Here is an 18318-nt window from a genome sequence, read left to right as displayed (position 1 = left end):
GTTTCAGTTCTTTACAACCTGTAAAATCTTTTAAAAGCCTGTTTTGCATAATAATGTTGAACAGTGCATTTTGAGGTTTTTATTTAAAAAAAAAAGAATGGTTATCAGTATGAAGTTTGTTCAAAAACATTTGAATTATGTTCTAACGGCTGATGACTTGAAAAATATTCTGTCATTTGCATTAATATTTAGGAACATAAGAGAAAATGTCATTTGCATAATAATGTGGAAAGCATAGTATAAGACATCATCATGTGTCATAAAGTCTTTTACAGTTCCTGGTGTCATTTCTTTCAGATGGGTGATTATTACAGACCTAGAGTAGAGAACTTTAAAGAAGTGGTGGTCAGAAGTATCAGGTAATGTACTTTAAACTTTCCTTAAAGACTGATAACTGTTAAGTACCTCTGTTTTGGAAACAAGGCTTCTTCCTCTAATTAAGATTTCTCTTTTTTCTTTATAGCCCAGGAAGTTTCTTGACAAGATCCTCCACCAACTCTGTGAAATACCTTTCCAATAGTTCAGATTCAGGACATCTTCGGGCCAGATTCCCTCCTTTCCAAGTGGCAGAGGTACATGATTTTAAATACCAGCATATATTTTACATTCAAAATGAAACAACTGAAGCAACTTTGTTAACAATTTTTTTCTTTTTAGATAAAACTAAGGACAGAAGACACAACTGTCAGATCAAGAAGAGTGGGGTAATTAGAAAACAATATCCACTTATTTAACCTCCAGAGAGCACTGCTTTATTTTTTTTAAGCATTTTTGTTTCTTCCCTTCTTTGGGATCAGTAGGACCTGATCGGTTTAAAAGTGCAGCCTCGCCTTTGAACAGGAAGTAGTTTAGACCGAAAAATGAAGTCTACAAATCTCCTGAAGGTCCTGGTTTAGCAGCAAACCCAGTATGGTTTTAGAGCAGATGTAAAGGCTGAGTGTTGCTGGGGGTCTTCAGTCAGTCAGAAATGGTGTCTGTCATTCAGAGAGGGATGGGGGATTAATTTTGATGTCGGACCACAAGGACTGACTAAGGCCAAGCACCAACAACACTTGAAAACACCACTGAAAAGGCTGAATTAAGAGGGTGTTTTTCTTTCCAAAATCCACAAAAAAACCCTAAAAGTTCAAATTTTCTGTGAAAATTCTTAAATGTATTTTTAAAGTGTGCAATAGAAAGTGCCCTAAAATTTCTTCAAATATTCCAACAATGTTTTTTTAGTGCAACTTTATCATAAAACCTAAACATTCCAAATTATTAAAAAAAAAAAAAAATCCAATTAAATCCCTGAAAAATTTCAAGCAAATTTCTCATTATTTTAAAGCTAATTCCCTCTAGAATTTCATATCAAATTCCCCCAAAATTATGAATAATACCCCAGAATTTCATGAAAATGCCAAAAAATTACCCTAACCATCCAAACAACTTCCCTGAAATGTCTTTGAAAATTCTTGAAATTTCTAAGTACACTACCCCTAAACTTTTAAATTCACCACAATTATTAAATACATTTCTGTAGAAATACCTAAAAATAAAAATGAAGTCCCCCCAAAATTAAAATACAATTCCCCCAAAGTTAAAAGACAATTCCCCACTATTAATAACACATTTCCCAATTTCAAGGGAAATGCCAGAAAAAGAATTGCAAAAACATTCCCCAAAAATCCAAACAAATTTCCCAAATTTCAAGAAAAATGCTGTGACATTTTAAAACAAATTTCCACCAAACCGTCAAACAAAGCTGTCCAAAACATGAAAATATATCCTAAAGATCTCTATGAAAATACTCAGAATTTTTCAAGCCAATTCCTATAAAATATCCAAACAAATTCAACAAAAATCTTTTTTTGTGGAAATTCTTAAACATATTTCTAAAGAATCCCATAAGCAGAACCCCCAAATGTTTCCATCAAATTTATCACAACACCTTCACATTCACAAGAAAGTTCTTTTTCCATAAAAAAAAATCTAGAAAATTTCAAAGGATTTACAAAGAAATTTCCTAAATTTACATGAAAATGTAAATAAAAGTTAACGCATATTCATCCAAAAACTTTAGATGAAACTTGCCAAATAAATGAAAATAAAAGTTTACAAACAATACTGATTTGAACCTGCTGCATAAAGACAAGCTAAGCCAATCAGGCACAAAGTTGAACATCAACAAGATTTACTTCAAAGTGAGTTTTTGAGGCTAGAAATACAATTTCTTTTTTTAAATATTTATGTTGAATCAGGAAAAAATGTTTGTCAAGACACTCAAACCAGACAAACTCTTCTTCATTTTACTATATTCTTTCTAATGTTGAAAGTGACATGTATGATGGTCTCTCCCCCTCAGAGTCAATGTCGAACATGAAGTCATTCTGGAGATCCCCAATAAACCGGGCTATCAGGAAGTATATGCAAATGATACTGAGGCAGTTAAGAAGGCTGTTGAGGATCTTATTGGCTGCTTTGAAGGTAAGAAAGGAAAATTCCACATCCCAAGAAATTATGAGATAATGGTACAGAAAATATAAAATGCTTCTGTGGGCAGGCCTGGGCATGACTATTTGAGGTGGTTTGGGTTAAAAGACTTGTTGGAGCTGTACATAAGCTTGGTAAACAGCCTTTTGATTCCATGAAATTCAAATGCAACAAAAAAGTTCATGTTGTATGTTGTTTCAGAATGCACATGTTTTTTTTTTATGAGCTAGATTATGACTTTTGTTCTGTAAATTTTCAGATTGTCCAAGTTTCAATGTGACAGTGGAGCCCACGGTGACACCTACAGAACAGGACCATGAATGTTAGTATCACCTTAACTCTGCTGTCTGTGTGTTTTTGTGTGTAAAGCACTTTATGTTGACAAATTAAAATTTTAGCCACTTTCTTATTTTTTAGATATCTTTATCTATAATTAGACTTGTGATATAAATGTAATCTTTATTTTATTTTATGGTAAAGCTACAAATGAAAATATGTAGGCAATAAAACGGCTAATGATATGATATAGATAAAAAGCTGCTTTTATTTTTTTAGAATATAAGAAACAGCTTGTAAATCTTTTTTTGATATTTTTTTTAATTTTTAAATTATTTCAACTATCCCTGCTGGCATTAAACAGAAGACAGGAGAGGTGTTGCATGGATCATTTTTTTCCACCAAGTGTTTATCTTTACCTTCTTCTTGTCCTTCCTGTCCCTCACCAGTGGCCTGTGCACAAACGGTGGAAGATACAGCTATTCTTCAATACTTTGAGCCTTTGGATGTAAATGGGATGCTAGCTTGTGTGACTCCCTGCCACCCGCGACATTCAACCCCAAAAACATGTCATAACAAGGGATTGTGCATGGTGTTTAAAGGGACAGGACCCATCTGCTAGTGAGTTTACTCCACTATCACTTTAAATACCAGCAGACAGCTAACAGAGGGTTGAATTTCATTACACGACCATACAGTTTATTTTTCCTTCTCAGTTTAATGCTGTTGTTCCTTTTCTGTTTCTTCAGTCTAACGTTCTTCTCTTTTTGTTTCAGTTGTCTAAACTCGTCCTCTACCTGGTACCTGAGCGATGACTGCAGCCTGCCCATACAGAAGACGGCGCTCTTCGTCGGGCTCAGTGTGACACTCGCTGTTCTCTTGTTGCTGGTAGGAGTCCTTTCAGCGTTCGCACTGAGGAACAAATACAGAGAGAAGAGGTGAGACTCACACTGAAATCATAAACCAATCCTGTATGTTTACATTGTTTACAATAAAACACAATATCATGAACATCATACAAAATACAGATTGAATGGAACAGACCGGCATGTCGACAAAAATAAAGCTGTGTTCTTCTCTTAAAGGTTTAATATGAAGAAAGAAAGACTAGCAAAAAAAGTAATGGAATGTTTAAGAAGGATTGATGACATCATCTTTCTAAAGTTTATTAAAGACTTTAAAGGATGACAACATCAAAGGCAAGGATAGACTATTTCACAAGCTCTGATGACATCATCTTTGTGAAGTTAATTAGACTTTATATGATGACAACATCAAAGGCAGAAGTGAATGTTTCGTATGCCCTGATGACATCGTCTCTCTAAAGTTAATTAAAAACTTTCAAGGATGACAAGATCAAGGCAGAAGTGGAATATTTCATATGCTCTGATGACATCATCTTTTTAAAGTTAATTAAAGACTTTGAAAGACAACATAATCAAGGCAGAGGTGGAATGTTTTAAAAGCTTTAAAGGACAACCTCTTTAAAGTCAGAGGACAAAATGTTTATAAAGGGGGGATGTTGGTGTTTTTTTCCCTCCATTTTTGCCAAATAGTAGGTCATAGTTCACAACTTTTAGAAAAGCTGGTAGAAATGGCGTGGGAGATTTCCCTCACTCCTCGCTAGTTCCACCCACTTTTCCAAAAGTTGCCAACAGAAGTCAGTCAACATGAATGAAACATTGTTGACATATACACTATATTGCCAAAAGTATTTGCTCACCTGCCTCGACTCACATATGAACTTAAGTGACATCCCATTCTTAATCCATAGGGTTTAATATGATGTTGGTCTGCCCTTTGCAGCTATAACAGCTTCAACTCTTCTGGGAAGGCTTTCCACAAGGTTTAGGATTGTGTTTATGGGAATTTTTGACCATTCTTCCAGAAGCGCATTTGTGAGGTCACACACTGATGTTGGACGAGAAGGCCTGGCTCTCAGTCTCCGCTCTAATTCATCCCAAAGGTGTTCTATCGGGTTGAGGTCAGGACTCTGTGCTGGCCAGTCAAGTTCATCCATACTCATGTTGGAACAGGAAGGGGCCATCCCCAAACTGTTCCCAAAAAGTTGGGAGCATGGAATTGTCCAAAATCTCTTGGTATGCTGAAGCATTCAGAGTTCCTTTCACTTGAACCAAGGGGCCAAGCCCAGCTCCCGAAAAACAACCCCACACCATAATCCCCCCTCCACCAAACTTTACACTTGGCACAATGCAGTCAGACAAGTACGGTTCTCCTGGCAAGCACAAAACCCAGACTCGTCCATCAGATTGCCAGATGGAGAAGCATGATGCATCACTCCAGAGAACGCGCCCCCACTGCTCTAGAGTCCAGTGGCGGTGTGCTTTACACCACTGCATCCGACGCGTTGCATTGCACTTGGTGATGTATGGCTTGGATGCAGCTGCTCGGCCATGGAAACCCATTCCATGAAGCTCTCTACACACTGTTCTTGAGCTAATCTGAAGGCCACATGAAGTTTGGACGTCTGTAGCGATTGACTCCGCAGAAAGTTGGCGACCTCTGTGCACTATGTGCCTCAGCATCTGCTGACCCTGTTCTGTCATTTTACATGGCCTACAACTTCGTGGCTGAGTTGCTGTCATTCCCAATCGCTTCCACTTTGTTATAATACCACTGACAGTTGACTGTGGAATATTTAGGTGCAAGGAAATTTCACAACAGGACTTGTTGCACAGGTGGCATCCTATCACAGTACCACACTGGAATCCACTGAGCTCCTGAGAGTGACCCATTCTTTCACAAATGTTTGTAGAAACAGTCTCCATGGCTAGGTGCTTGATTTTATACACCTGTGGCCATGGAAGTGATTGGAACACCTGATTTCAATTATTTGGATGGGTGATTGAATACTTTTGGCAATAGAGTTAATGTGCATAAGACTGAGTAATTCAATTCAATTCAATTCAATTCAATTTTATTTGTATAGCACATTTCATACAGGTGTAAACTCAATGTGCTTTAAAGAAGATTAAAAACAAAGAGAAAAGGCAATCAGCAACTCAAGCAAATTGCCGCCCCAAACACACACCCACACACACACATATATATGTACAGAGCAAGTGCTAACATATTGTACTTTATCTAACAGTCAAAGGCATGAGAGAAAAGCAGTGTTTTCAGACCGCTCTTAAAGGGATACTTCAACATTTTGGCAAATTCATCCATTGCTATAATCCCTATAGTCTTAGAAATAGCTTTGTTACCTTTAGTTGTCGGTGCAAACTATTTTTAGATCGCCGCTGCCGAGTTCGGACCTGCTGTGCCAACTCAGTGTAAGCAGACGGTATACCAGCTTTCCCTCATCAAACTCATCAAATACACAATCCAACAACTCCATAACGCTCTAGTGAAGTGGTGACCTGCACATTCACCACGCTATGAAATAATAACTTATAATTATGTAACATTACGACGCATGAAGCAAATACTCGGAGCTATTTCTTGAGTAAACCACTGGGCGGAGTGACAGTGCAGCAGCCATGTTTGGAGTGTAGTTCCGGCTTTGCATTTAGCTTTAAAACATCTCCGTCTCATAATGTTCCATGATTATTTCATAGCATGGTGAGCTGCAGCGTTTTGGATGAGTTGGAGGCAATTTATTGTCTTTTTTGGAAGTCCAGCATAGAGAGCGTTACTGTAATCTAATCTGTTGGGTATGACTGCATGGACCAGTTTTTCTGAATCAGACTGAGACATGAATGATCGAAGTTTGGAAATGTTTTTTAAATAGTAGATTGTTATGGGTTAGGTAAGTGTGTAGTTGATTGTAGACGACTTTTTCTATGATTTTACTGATGAAGGGAAGGTTGGAGATAGGCCTGTAGTTGCTAATTCCCACACATTTTCTTGAAAGAAAATGCAAAACCTCAAGTTTTTTTTTTTTTAACTATTAGACTTTTGCATAGTGCACTGATAATAAAGGAATGTGTAATAAAATGCTGTCATGTCTCTGCTATATCTGCAGGAGCAGGGATTTGAACGAGGAGATGGTGAATCGGTGGTTGGACGCAGACTTTGAGTGGTTCAGATCAGACCTTCACAGAGCTGGTGAAGCATTTTTTAAAATTTATTCAGTTTCTCAGTTATGTTGTTTGCTGTCTATCGAATTCCAATATTTTAGATTGTAGTTTACTTTATCATATCATATCATATCAGGTGGAAACATGGACCAAGGAAGTCCTTGACTCTTGCTTTTGTAATATCAATTAGTCTGTCAGGGGTTTCAGGAAAAACTCAAAATGGAGGGCCCAAATGCAGATAAAACAAAAGGATTTAATTAACAAACAAACAAAAGAACTTCTTACAACTAAACCCTAGGAATCAAAACTCAAAAGTCCATAAAACAAAACAAAACAAAATCCACTGGGAGCACGAGGAAGCACGAGGAGTAACAAGCACGGGGAAGACATATGCAATAAACCGACACAGACACAGGGAGACACAGAGCTTATATACACAGGGAGTGATTAACAATGGCAGACAGGTGTGGACAATCAGACACAGGTGAAACTGGTGAAGGATAATCAAAGTGGAGGGAAACTCAGGCAGGAAGCAAAACTGGAATAACCAACTACAAAATAAAACAGGAAACATGGGACCTAACACAAGAAGCATACAAGGACTGAAAACTGAACACAAGAAGCAAAACTACAGAAACATTGAAAACACAGGAGGATACAAAGAACCAAGGAGTGAAACTCAAACACAGGGAGTAAAACTAAACATGAGACATAGGAATTAACCAAACATGAAACACAGGGAATGTAAAACTAACATGAAGCAGGGAATTACTAAACATGAAACACGAGGAGTAAAACTAGACATGAAACAAGGAATAACTAGACATAAAATACAAGGAGTAACTAAACATAAAACACAGGGAATAACCTAAACATGAAGCACAGAGAATAACTAGACATGAAATACAAGGAGTGATAAAACATAAAACACAAGAAGTAACTAAATACTAGAAACAGGAAAATACTACACAAGAAACACGAGGGCTAAAGAAAACTCCTAATAAACTCCAAACCTAATACAAGATCAAACTAGAAATCACAGAATTCACAAAGGATAACCATAGGAAAACTCAGAAACATAATAAATCAAAACCTGGATCATGACATAGTCAATCTTGATCTTACAACTTCAATTCATACTGAACATCATCTCGGGGCATTATACAGTACAAGAAGAAAAGGTCTAGGCTGTACTCTTTGTTTGGTTATTTATTTAGATCCAACATAAATCCACCACTAAGGACCATTCAGCAAAGTTACAGTTGAAAGGAAAAACATCCTTTGACTTGCAGAAACCTGCAACAGAACCAGACTGATAATGAACTGGCAGAAACCTGGAGTAGGACCGCTTTTGTGATGAACAGGCAAAAACCTTGAAAAACCAGAAACCTTGAGGACAACCAGACTTATACTGAAACCTCAAACATAACAAGACCAACCTCATTACTTGCATCGGCATTAACTACGGCGATTCTGTTTAGTTTTATCCTGTACCGCTGTAGTTTTACTACTTTGGTAGATTGTGTCGTTGGTGTTTAAAGTGGCCAGTTTGTTTTTTTCTGCACATTCACTGAACCCTTCCTATTTTTGTTTTAGAGGTCTACAGAAACCCCTATGCTCGGGATGAAGCAACCGGCTACAGAGAAGAACCAGATGTTAACAGACAACCTTCACCTGCCCACCAGCCAACCCATCCAGCTCCACAGAATAACTTCAGACAATCAGCCAGAACATCCTCGCCATCACAATCAGCTCATGGACACATAACCCCGCCTAATATGGCTGGATACTCAGCCAACCAGCCGGTCAGCATTTACAACCACACCATACGATCACTGTCTCAGGAACTTCCTTTATTCCTAATATCTGTCTATTTTCAGTCATTTGTTAACATCATGTTTATGTTTCTGTCTTCCTTGTAGATGAGGATCAAAAGGCCTCAGATCAGGCCATCCTTGGACGACTGAGCAGTGCAATAAAAACTAGGTCTTAGAAAATAAACTGTTAGTGTGGCAACAAAGGTTTTTAGCCTCCTGCACAAGCAGCCAAGAGAAGAGGAAAACCGAACTCCAATACTGGCTAAACTCAATGCTGTCACAAAAGAAACTCTGACATTATTATAGTTTAAAATGCTCCTCTGAGCTGAGGACAGAGGATAGAGAGGGAAATCAGGAGAGAGATGGGGGAATGGCATGCAGGAAAGGAGCTGCAGGTCAGACTTGAACCTGGGCAGCTTAACTGCAAAACCAAAGTGTGCACATACAGGGTGCGACTAATAATCTCTTTTGGATTATCTTTATTTATTTATTTATACTTTGTCTTGTGTTGACTGGGTGTGACCCACTGAAATGAAATATTGCTTCTTCAAAGAGACCTGTCAGCAATTCAGAGCAACAATATCATGCAAACTTATCTTTCTTTACCTGACTGCTGCTTTTGACACAACCAACCTCACTGATATTGCCTTTTCCTAACCCCAATATTACCTCACTGACAAACAACAATTCATTCATCACTGCACTTCCTGCGTAGCTTCTCTGACTAAAGCTGTTCCCCAAGGTCCTCGTTTTTTTTTAATTATATTTACTTAATTCCCTTCAATATCATCCATCACCATGGGCTGCTTTCACTGCTACGCCATGGACATCCAGCTCTACTTCTCCAACCAATTCCATTGCCACAGAAACAAATCCTGCTCCTTACCCAAAACTGAGCCAGGCAGAACCAAACAACAAACCTTGGGGGACAGTTCCTTCTCTACAGCTCCCCCCTCCTCTGGAACTTTCTCCCTACATATATTCAAGACTGCAGTGACCTATCCAGAGTCAAATGACTGTTTTACATAAGATGTTAAGTGGGATTGTACTGTTTTCATGCTGTTGCTATGTTGTTGTTTACTTTAACAAATATTTTTAACAAATGTACTTGTGTTTTTGAGTACCTGAAAGGCTCTTTAAAAATAAGATGTATTATTTAAATGTATATAAATAATAAGTATTAAGATGATCAGATATTAACATTAACATTTAGATATCCTGATGATTTCAACAGAGAATTAAATACTTTCTGAGGCTTGTCCATGCAGCTAAAAAGCCTTCTTTCTCAATTTAGTTATTTGAAAACAGATATTGAACAAATTCCAGAGAGCAAAGGTTCTTATTTCCATCCTTCAAGATTTAAAAGAGAATAAGCAAAGAATACAGTTTTTCAATAATCTCAGTGTGCCCTTTTACATACAAATAATGCAATGCTAAAGAGGAACAGATCTGGGCAGATCTGTAAAAGGCAGACTAATCAGCATAGTGATAAATAGCAGATTTGAAATATTCAGTATGTAAACTATGAACAACAGTGGGCCTAATAATGAGCCATTTGGTATCCTAGCATTTTCTGCAATCCTATCTCCTGCTCAGGTCCTGTTTCAGATACTGGTGCATTATTATTACAAAGTAAAAGTCCCATTTTCACAAAATTTCTGTATCTTCGAGGACAGAAACTTTGGTCTCTATTATAACACCCACTTAAACAGGATCAAAAGGAATCCTGAACATGAATGATAGACATGGTTAATGTAGGAAACAGCCAGAAAACTTAATTATCCTAATCATGATATTTGAATCAATCGAATCAATCAAATCTCATGGACTACTTGGTGAAAGGTTAAATAAATGAAATAACAGAATAAGGTGATAAATACAGAACAATGGATTATTTATGATGTAATTTTTAACTGTTAACAATGTTCAATGCTTTAATATGTTTGATGCACTTTATGTTAATAAATTTTTTTCTGAATTTAAATGCTCTTAGATTTATTTGTTGTTTTTTTTGTTGTTGTTGTGTTTTTTCTTTTTGGAATGTTAAAAATGACTGGCATTAGAGGAGCAAGATTTGGGCCAAAAGACTGGTAATATGAAAAACCTACTTGATAGATAAACAACATTTGGAACTGAATTCTTAGGCTTTTCTGACAGAAGGACAGAGTGATAGGTAGGTAGGTGGGTTGGTTAATTTAGGACAGTCTGAAAAGGGGAAGGGAGGTTTAATTCAAAGTAAAAATAAAGTACTTACATAAGCAGCCACTGAGGGGCGCTGTGGGATTACTCTGATGCAGCGTCTCATCACTGTGGTGAGAAATGTCTAGGAATAAAACAGACGTTCACTCATTTAACAGCTCTAGTTTCAATAACATATGAAATTGACTTGAAAATATAATTAGATCCATCTTCAGCATACTTTGAACTCAACATTTATGGAACTACTTACATAATGATAGATTATACAATACTTAGCCATGCATATATAAACCTTTACAGGGGTGTATAAGCTATTTTATGTCTATTTTGGTACATTTGTGATTCCTTCTTTTGATTATTTTGGCAGAAATTTTCATGTCTTTGGGTACCAATATCATGCTCATAATATCATGAATCCTGAAGTCAATGATGTCAGGTCAGGGTGTCAACCAAGACAGAAGATGCAAGAAACTGGCTGACGTGCCAGTATTGTCAAAATTGTGGTCATGGGGCATCTTAGGTGATCAGGACACATCATTTTCTGTCATACTACAAGAGCATTTAAGGTTCTGGCCTTTACATTCAGGCGATAGGCATTTTTTAAACCCTTTGTAAGGAGGCTGAAACGTCAGCACCATTCAAGAGCATTGCCCAACCAGATTTTAAAAATCTCACAGGAATTTAATAAATATCTTCTTATTCCAGCTCTTTGTTGAATAAATTCTAGTAACAATTAGTACTATGTCAAATTTATAGGCCATATATCATGGCACTGACCTAACACTGTTTCGTATCTCCAAGACTTTTCCAAAAATTCTTGGAAGTTGATTGGACAAACTTTTTGTCACATTCACGACAGGCCGATCAAATTAACCGGACAAAATGAGATAGTAGACATGCTCAGTTCCAGTAGTAACCTGAGCTTGACAGTAAAACAATGGCGTTGATTAGGGGTTGCAACGACTTGAGAATGTTTAAAGTTGACTTTCATGTAATAAAAGTTGACTCAACTCCGACTACTCATTGATGAAATCATGAATGATTCTAGGAGAAGAGTGTTGTTTAAAATAACAAAAAAATTATATATTTTGAAAATCATAATCCATATTCCTCTAAGAACAGGCAGCTAACAAACATTTTTTGGTACGAGTACAAACAACAAAAGATTGATATGGTATATATTATACTAGAATAAAATACACTATATTGCCAAAAGTATTCACTCAACCAGCCAATTAATTGAAATCAGGTGTTCCAATCACTTCCATGGCCACAGGTGTATAAAATCAAGCACTGAGGCATGCAGACTGTTTCTACAGACATTTGTGAAAGAATGGGTCGCTCTCAGGAGCTCAGTGGATTCCAGTGTGGTACTGTGATAGGATGCCACCAGTGCAACAAGTCCAGTCATGATATTTCCTCTCTCCTAAATATTTCACAGTCAACGGTCAGTGGTATTATAACAAAGCGGAAGTGATTGGGAATGAAAGCAACTCAGCCACAAAGTGGTAGTCCTTGTAAAATGACGGAGCAGGGTCAGCGGATGCTGAGGTACATAGTGCGCAGAGGTCACCAACTTTCTGCAGAGTCAATTGCTACAGACGTCCAAACTTCATGTGGCCTTCAGATTAGCTCAAGAACAGTGCATAGAGAGCTTCATGGAATGGGTTTCCATGGCCAAGCAGCTGCATCCAAGCCATACATCACCAAGTGCAATGCAAAGTGTCGGATGCAGAGGTGTAAAGCACAGAACTCTGAATGCTTCAGCATACCAAGAGATTTTGGACAATTCCATGCTCCCAACTTTTTGGGAACAGTTTGGGGATGGCCCCTTCCTGTTCCAACATGAGTATGGATGAACTTGACTGGCCAGCACAGAGTCCTGACCTCAACCCGAAAGAACACCTTTGGAATGAATTAGAGCGGAGACTGAGAGCCAGGCCTTCTCGTCCAACATCAGTGTGTGACCTCACAAATGCTCTTCTGGAAGAATGGTCAAAAATTCCCATAAACACACTCCTAAACCTTGTGGAAAGCCTTCCCAGAAGAGTTGAAGCTGTTATAGCTGCAAATGGCAGACCAACATCATATAAACCCTATGGATTAAGAATGAGATGTCACTTAAGTTCATTTGTAAGTCAAGGCAGATAAGCAAATACTTTTGGCAATATAGTGTAGGTCCTCAGACTGAATCTAGTGGCAAGCCTTTAGGACCTCCAGAAAAGAAGAGGTGGATCCAGCCATCTGAACACACTGTCAGTCAAACAGTTGGCAAACCATGATGCTGCTAGGTATGACATGCCAATGTGATGAAGCACATTTATTAGTAAACTGTGGTCTATAGTGTCAAAAACCTTAGATAAATCAATTAAAAGAGCTACACATTAGACACTGTAATTGCCTAATCTTGTGATAAATGACTACTTGACTTTAAGCAAAAAGAGTCATCACTCAGCAGTAAGTAAACTGCTGAGTGATGAGGAAGTAAACTGGTCGACTAGTCGACGAGTCTATGCAGCCCCTAACGTAGATTATGCGTATTGGAGCTTGTTGGTGGATGAAACTCATGCCGAGGCCAGTAGAGAGATGTGCAAAGACATCATCACTGTCAAGAGAAGCTTTCAGTGCAGTTCTTTAGTCTTTGTAATACAGAAATGTGGTGCAGTACTGATAAAACTACTGCTCTACTAAAGCTACTGTACATCTGAGCTAATCGCTACACTGGTGGCAGCCATTGCTATCAGTTTCCAGTTCAACTTAACCCCACCTGTAGCTACCACCTCATTCTCCTTAAATGATGCTGATTGGTCAGGTCAGATACGACACATTCATTTCAGATTAGAGCTTTAAATTAGATTAGATTAGATTAGATTAGATTAGAAACCTTTATTGATCCCCAGTGGGGAAACTCATTTGCCACCTCATCAACACATGCAAACAACATGGACAGTACATTTATAATACACAGCAAGAAAATAAATAACACCAGAGAATGAATACATTTGATGCATAATTTACAGCTTGGGGTTGCTTTGTGAGATTGATCTGCCTGATGACAGGCATGGAATCTGGACAATCCAGCTGCTTTGCAAGGTTATCAGAAAATGCAACCCCCCCCCCCGAATGTGGAAAGGAAGTAGCCTAATATATTCATATTAATGTTGAGAAACAATGTGCCAAACAATGATGATGGCAACCATATTATATTGGCAATGAACTACAGCATATTTTGCTTTAAAAAGTTCAGATTCAGGTTGGCAGCAACGATGCAATCAGGTCAAAATCATGCAAAACTCTGTAGTCTGATCTGGCCTTAAAGGAAGTGGACAGGTGTATAAAAACAAGGTAGAAAATCAAGGTGATACAATAAATGATACAATAACTGACAAAAGTTACAGAGCCAGGGTGCACACATGATTAACATATGTCTGGAAATTGTGAGTGGAAAAACAGAGCCCAGTGTGCAAAGGTCTCCACTTTCATCTTATTGGTCCAGCCTTGCAGAAGCATGCTGTTAGCGTGCTGTTAGCATATGTTAGTGTGTGACTGTGCAGTATAGCTGCACTCAGAGAGCTGCCTGTCCACATGGCTGCAGACGGACAATAAAGAGAACCTTTGAATGGAGGAGAATAAAAACAGAATGTCTCTGGTGTTCTGAATGGGAGCTAAAAATGTCTGTGACTAAGAGACAGGAATGTGAAGCTGATATATTTAGACCCTTTAAAAACCTTTAATATCTGCTGCTTTATATTTCTAATGGTTATTATTATATGTATAAAAATAAACTTGAAACAGAGAGAATCTGAATCAGATTGGATTTAACAGGCAGAGCATGTTGACACAAGGACTCAGCATCAGAGGCTCGGCGCATGAAAATATACAAGCCTGAGGACAAACGCACACAAAAGACACAAAACTAAACAGAACTGGAAACAGGGGGCATCCCCATGCCCTCACTGGTGCCACTGTGATGCAAACAGGGTTCTTACATAAAGCTGTGAGAGTCAGTTTATCATATTTTGAGGAATATAGCAGTAAATTATAAATAAACAGAAGATTTTAGGGATGTTTGAAGTTTTATCAGGGATTATTCTGGTTTAGTTTTTATACTTAACTAGAAAAGCACTCAGAGAGCACAGACCTCCGCCATTAGCCCCATCTCCCAATAGTGAAGAATCCTTTAAAAAATCCCGGGATCCGTCCCCATGTACCCCCCACCACAGCATTCGCCAAATGCTCCCTCCCAGGGGGATGGAAACATGGTGAGGCAAAGTATCAGCTTTGCTAAGGGTGGACTGTCATGGTGGAAGCGTTGCCTGCTGGTGCCTACAGACGCACTGACAGTCTCCCCCATGGTCTCACTGGATGACTGGAAGTCATGGCAGAGGTTGAATATTCCTCAATTCCTCCCAGCTTTGTGAGTATTCTCAAAACAGTTCGCTGTCTTTCTCTCTGTTACGCTTCGACTCGTCTCCTCGACCGGGCGTGCGTCTTTCAAACTCTATAAACCCCAAAACTTTGAATAGTACCACACTCAAAATGCTGCTGGGATTGAAGTTACTCATGTCCGCCATCTCCTGGTGTAAAGTGGTAACAGCGCAGACCTCCGCCATTAGCCCTATCTCCCAATAGTAAAAAATCCTTTAAAAAATTCCTGAATCCAGACGGTGATCCGGATCAGTCCCAAAATCTAATCAGTTCTTCCTTACACCATTTCTGACAATTCCTGAAAATTTCATCAAAATCTGTTCACAATTTTTGAGTTATGTTGCTAACAAATTAACTTACAAACTAACTAACAAACTAACAAACCCACTTGATCACATAACCTCTGTGGCAGAGGTAATTAATGAGTCTGGAAGTCTGAGGCCTGTAGGTGGTTAAACATACCTAATGAAGCACCTTCAGTACTCAATCAGTGGGACAATAGGTATGCTATAATCTATGCTGAAAATGTCATGATTAAAAATTATTTAAAGAGATTAAAAAATGAACTCACAACATAGAAAGTCAAACTTATAATGATAAAAAGTTGAAATTATAACATTAAAGTAAAAAATGTAAAATAAAAATTCAAAATTATGAGTTAGTCCACATTATAATTAAAAGTATACTTATAAGACAGAATTTGGAAATTAGGAGATAAAAAGTCATAATAACATTATTAAAAATTCAAAATATTAGGATTAAAAAGTGGAAATCATGAAATAGAAAGTCCAGAATTTGAGCTAAAAACTCAAAATTATGGCAATAAATAAAATTCTAAGAAAGAAATGAAAATTATGAAATTATGAAAATTATGAAAAAAGTTGGAATAACAATATAAAAGTTGACACACTAAGACTAAAGTGTCATAGCTGTGTGATGAAATATATTAATTAGGCTATGTGACCGAAAGCATTAATTATATGATTTTAGAAAATCTAAGTTATTAGAAACAGTTGAAAAAATTTGATCAAAAGTCAAAATTATGAGATAAATGCCACTATTGTAAGATACATAGTCCACAGTTTGATTAACAAAGTATAATTATCGGACTGAATGTTAGAATTATAAGATCAAAAGTCAAAATTATGTGATAGGGCATCAAAATAACGAGTAAAAAAGTCAAAATTATTAGATTTAAAAAAATCCAAATTATAAAAAAATACAAGATAGATTTTTTTACTATGAAATATATAGCCAAATTCAAATTATTCGATGAATGTCAAAATTATGAAATAAATGGTCCACAGTATGGTTAAAAGGTATAACTATGAGACAGAATGTTGACATTTTGACATAAAGATTATGAGATTAAAAAGGAGAAGTTATACGACATTAAGTTTAAATAATAAAAATAAAAAAAGTCACAATTATGACATAAAAGTCAAAATCATGAGACAGATACTCCACAGTGTGATCAAAAGGTGTTGTGAGATATAAAACAGTTGTTATAATCAGATAAACATTGAAATTAAGAGATAGATATGCCACATTATGGTTACAAAGTAAAAGTATAGTTACGAGATAAAAAGTTGAAATAATGAGATTAAAAGTTCCAAGGAAAAAAATCAACGTATGAGATTACTAATCAAAATTAGGACACTAAAGTCGAATTTATGAGATAAAAAGTCAAACTTCCATAAACATTAGATAGATATTTGACATTGTTTAAAAAAGTATAGGTATAAGTTAAAATTCAGAGATAAAAAGTCTTTACTAAGAAAAAAGCCAATGTTATGAGATTAAAAAAAAGATCATATCTATCAGATTAAAAGTCATTACATAAGATTAATCACAATTATGAGATAAAGAGTCAGAATTATAACAAAAAGACTCAAAATTCTGAGATTAATGTCGGGATATGATTGTATAAATTTGACTTTTTTATCACATAATTAGGACCATCTCATAAATGTATTTATTTAATTATGTATTTTTTAAATAATTACTTAACTTTGATATTTTTGTCTTTTTAAGAGGCAGAAATGGGCTCTCATTTGATAGTCTCAGTAATAATGAACTGTTATTTAAAGATCATTGATTTGTAGTCTATTGCTATCCTTGGTCAACTAAATAGAGCTAGCAGCTAGCTCAGCAGTTAGCTTAGTGTTTACTAGCTCTTAGCGATTAGCCGTTAGCATTAGCGACCTTTTATAGCGCCATAAAACATTTATTAAACAGTCGAAGAAGTTCATTAATTATCATAGATAATTTATTATAGCCTCGGTTGGTTTTAAGGAACAGTATCTGACCCGTATTCGTTCTTTCTCTCCTTAAACTGAGGTTAAAACAGAATAGCCAACTCATGGGTTTAAACTCACCTTGGTTTTAACAGGAAAGACATAAAACCTCCTCAGGTGTTCACAGGTAATCACTAATGATATGTGTGAGTACTGATACACTGTTGTGTATAGTTAGCTCTGAAGATTAACTAAGGCGAGGGAAATTTAGAGAACCACTCAAAAGCATACATAGCAAGTACTTAGAGTCAAAAACAAACTTTTATTGTATTCAAAGTATAAAAAGACATAAAACATGAAGAGGATCAAAAGAAACAACTAAAAATAACATGAAACACAACTGTATTAAATGAAATATTCTGGCCAGTTTCAATAAAACCTTACTTAACCAATTATTATAATAAAAAATGATATAGGTTAAATAGCCTAGTTGACTGTATTCCATTAGAATTCATTAAAATAAATCATTTAATGTGTTATGATAGAATAACACCATGATTAAAAATAATATTCCTGGGATTAAAAGAAAGAAAGAATACAGACAGTGCCCGTGACTGGGTTTCTTTTTTGTGATTCCAGACAGTATGAGTAAGAATTTCATTTTAATAATACTTTTAAGTTGCACATTTTTAAAACTATTCAGAAGAAGAAAAATTACTATTTATTTGCTTTTTGAACAAAAATATGTCATTGTTTCTCACTTAAACAGAGACTCAGAACATCATGTTTTTATGGGTCATACTTTAAACGCTTAGGCCATATTTGAACATTTCAGCCAAAACAGCTACC

General features: G+C 36.6%; 1 protein-coding gene and 1 long non-coding RNA gene across 2 annotated transcripts; one reads left to right on the top strand and one right to left on the bottom strand.

Moving 5' to 3' along the window:
* The first annotated feature begins 246 nt into the window (after positions 1 to 246).
* LOC121504249 lies at positions 247 to 10577 on the top strand. Its single transcript, XM_041778947.1, has 10 exons — positions 247 to 359; positions 464 to 572; positions 658 to 704; positions 2342 to 2463; positions 2729 to 2791; positions 3195 to 3366; positions 3522 to 3683; positions 6734 to 6816; positions 8385 to 8593; positions 8711 to 10577. The coding sequence occupies exons 1-10, from the start codon at positions 253 to 255 to the stop codon at positions 8753 to 8755; spliced, it is 1119 nt and encodes a 372-aa protein (XP_041634881.1). The 5' UTR covers positions 247 to 252; the 3' UTR covers positions 8756 to 10577.
* LOC121504250 lies at positions 3552 to 17652 on the bottom strand. The gene is made up of 3 exons (XR_005991444.1): positions 17611 to 17652; positions 10860 to 10928; positions 3552 to 3657 (listed from the first exon to the last, which is right to left on the bottom strand). It is a non-coding gene; the product is annotated as an uncharacterized LOC121504250 (long non-coding RNA).
* Positions 17653 to 18318: the final 666 nt, after the last annotated feature.

This window comes from Cheilinus undulatus, linkage group 22, assembly GCF_018320785.1.
Source record: "Cheilinus undulatus linkage group 22, ASM1832078v1, whole genome shotgun sequence".
Classification (NCBI taxonomy): Eukaryota; Metazoa; Chordata; class Actinopteri; order Labriformes; family Labridae; genus Cheilinus; species Cheilinus undulatus.
Note: the sequence above shows the minus strand (reverse complement) of the source record. Positions and strands in the feature narration are given on the sequence as shown.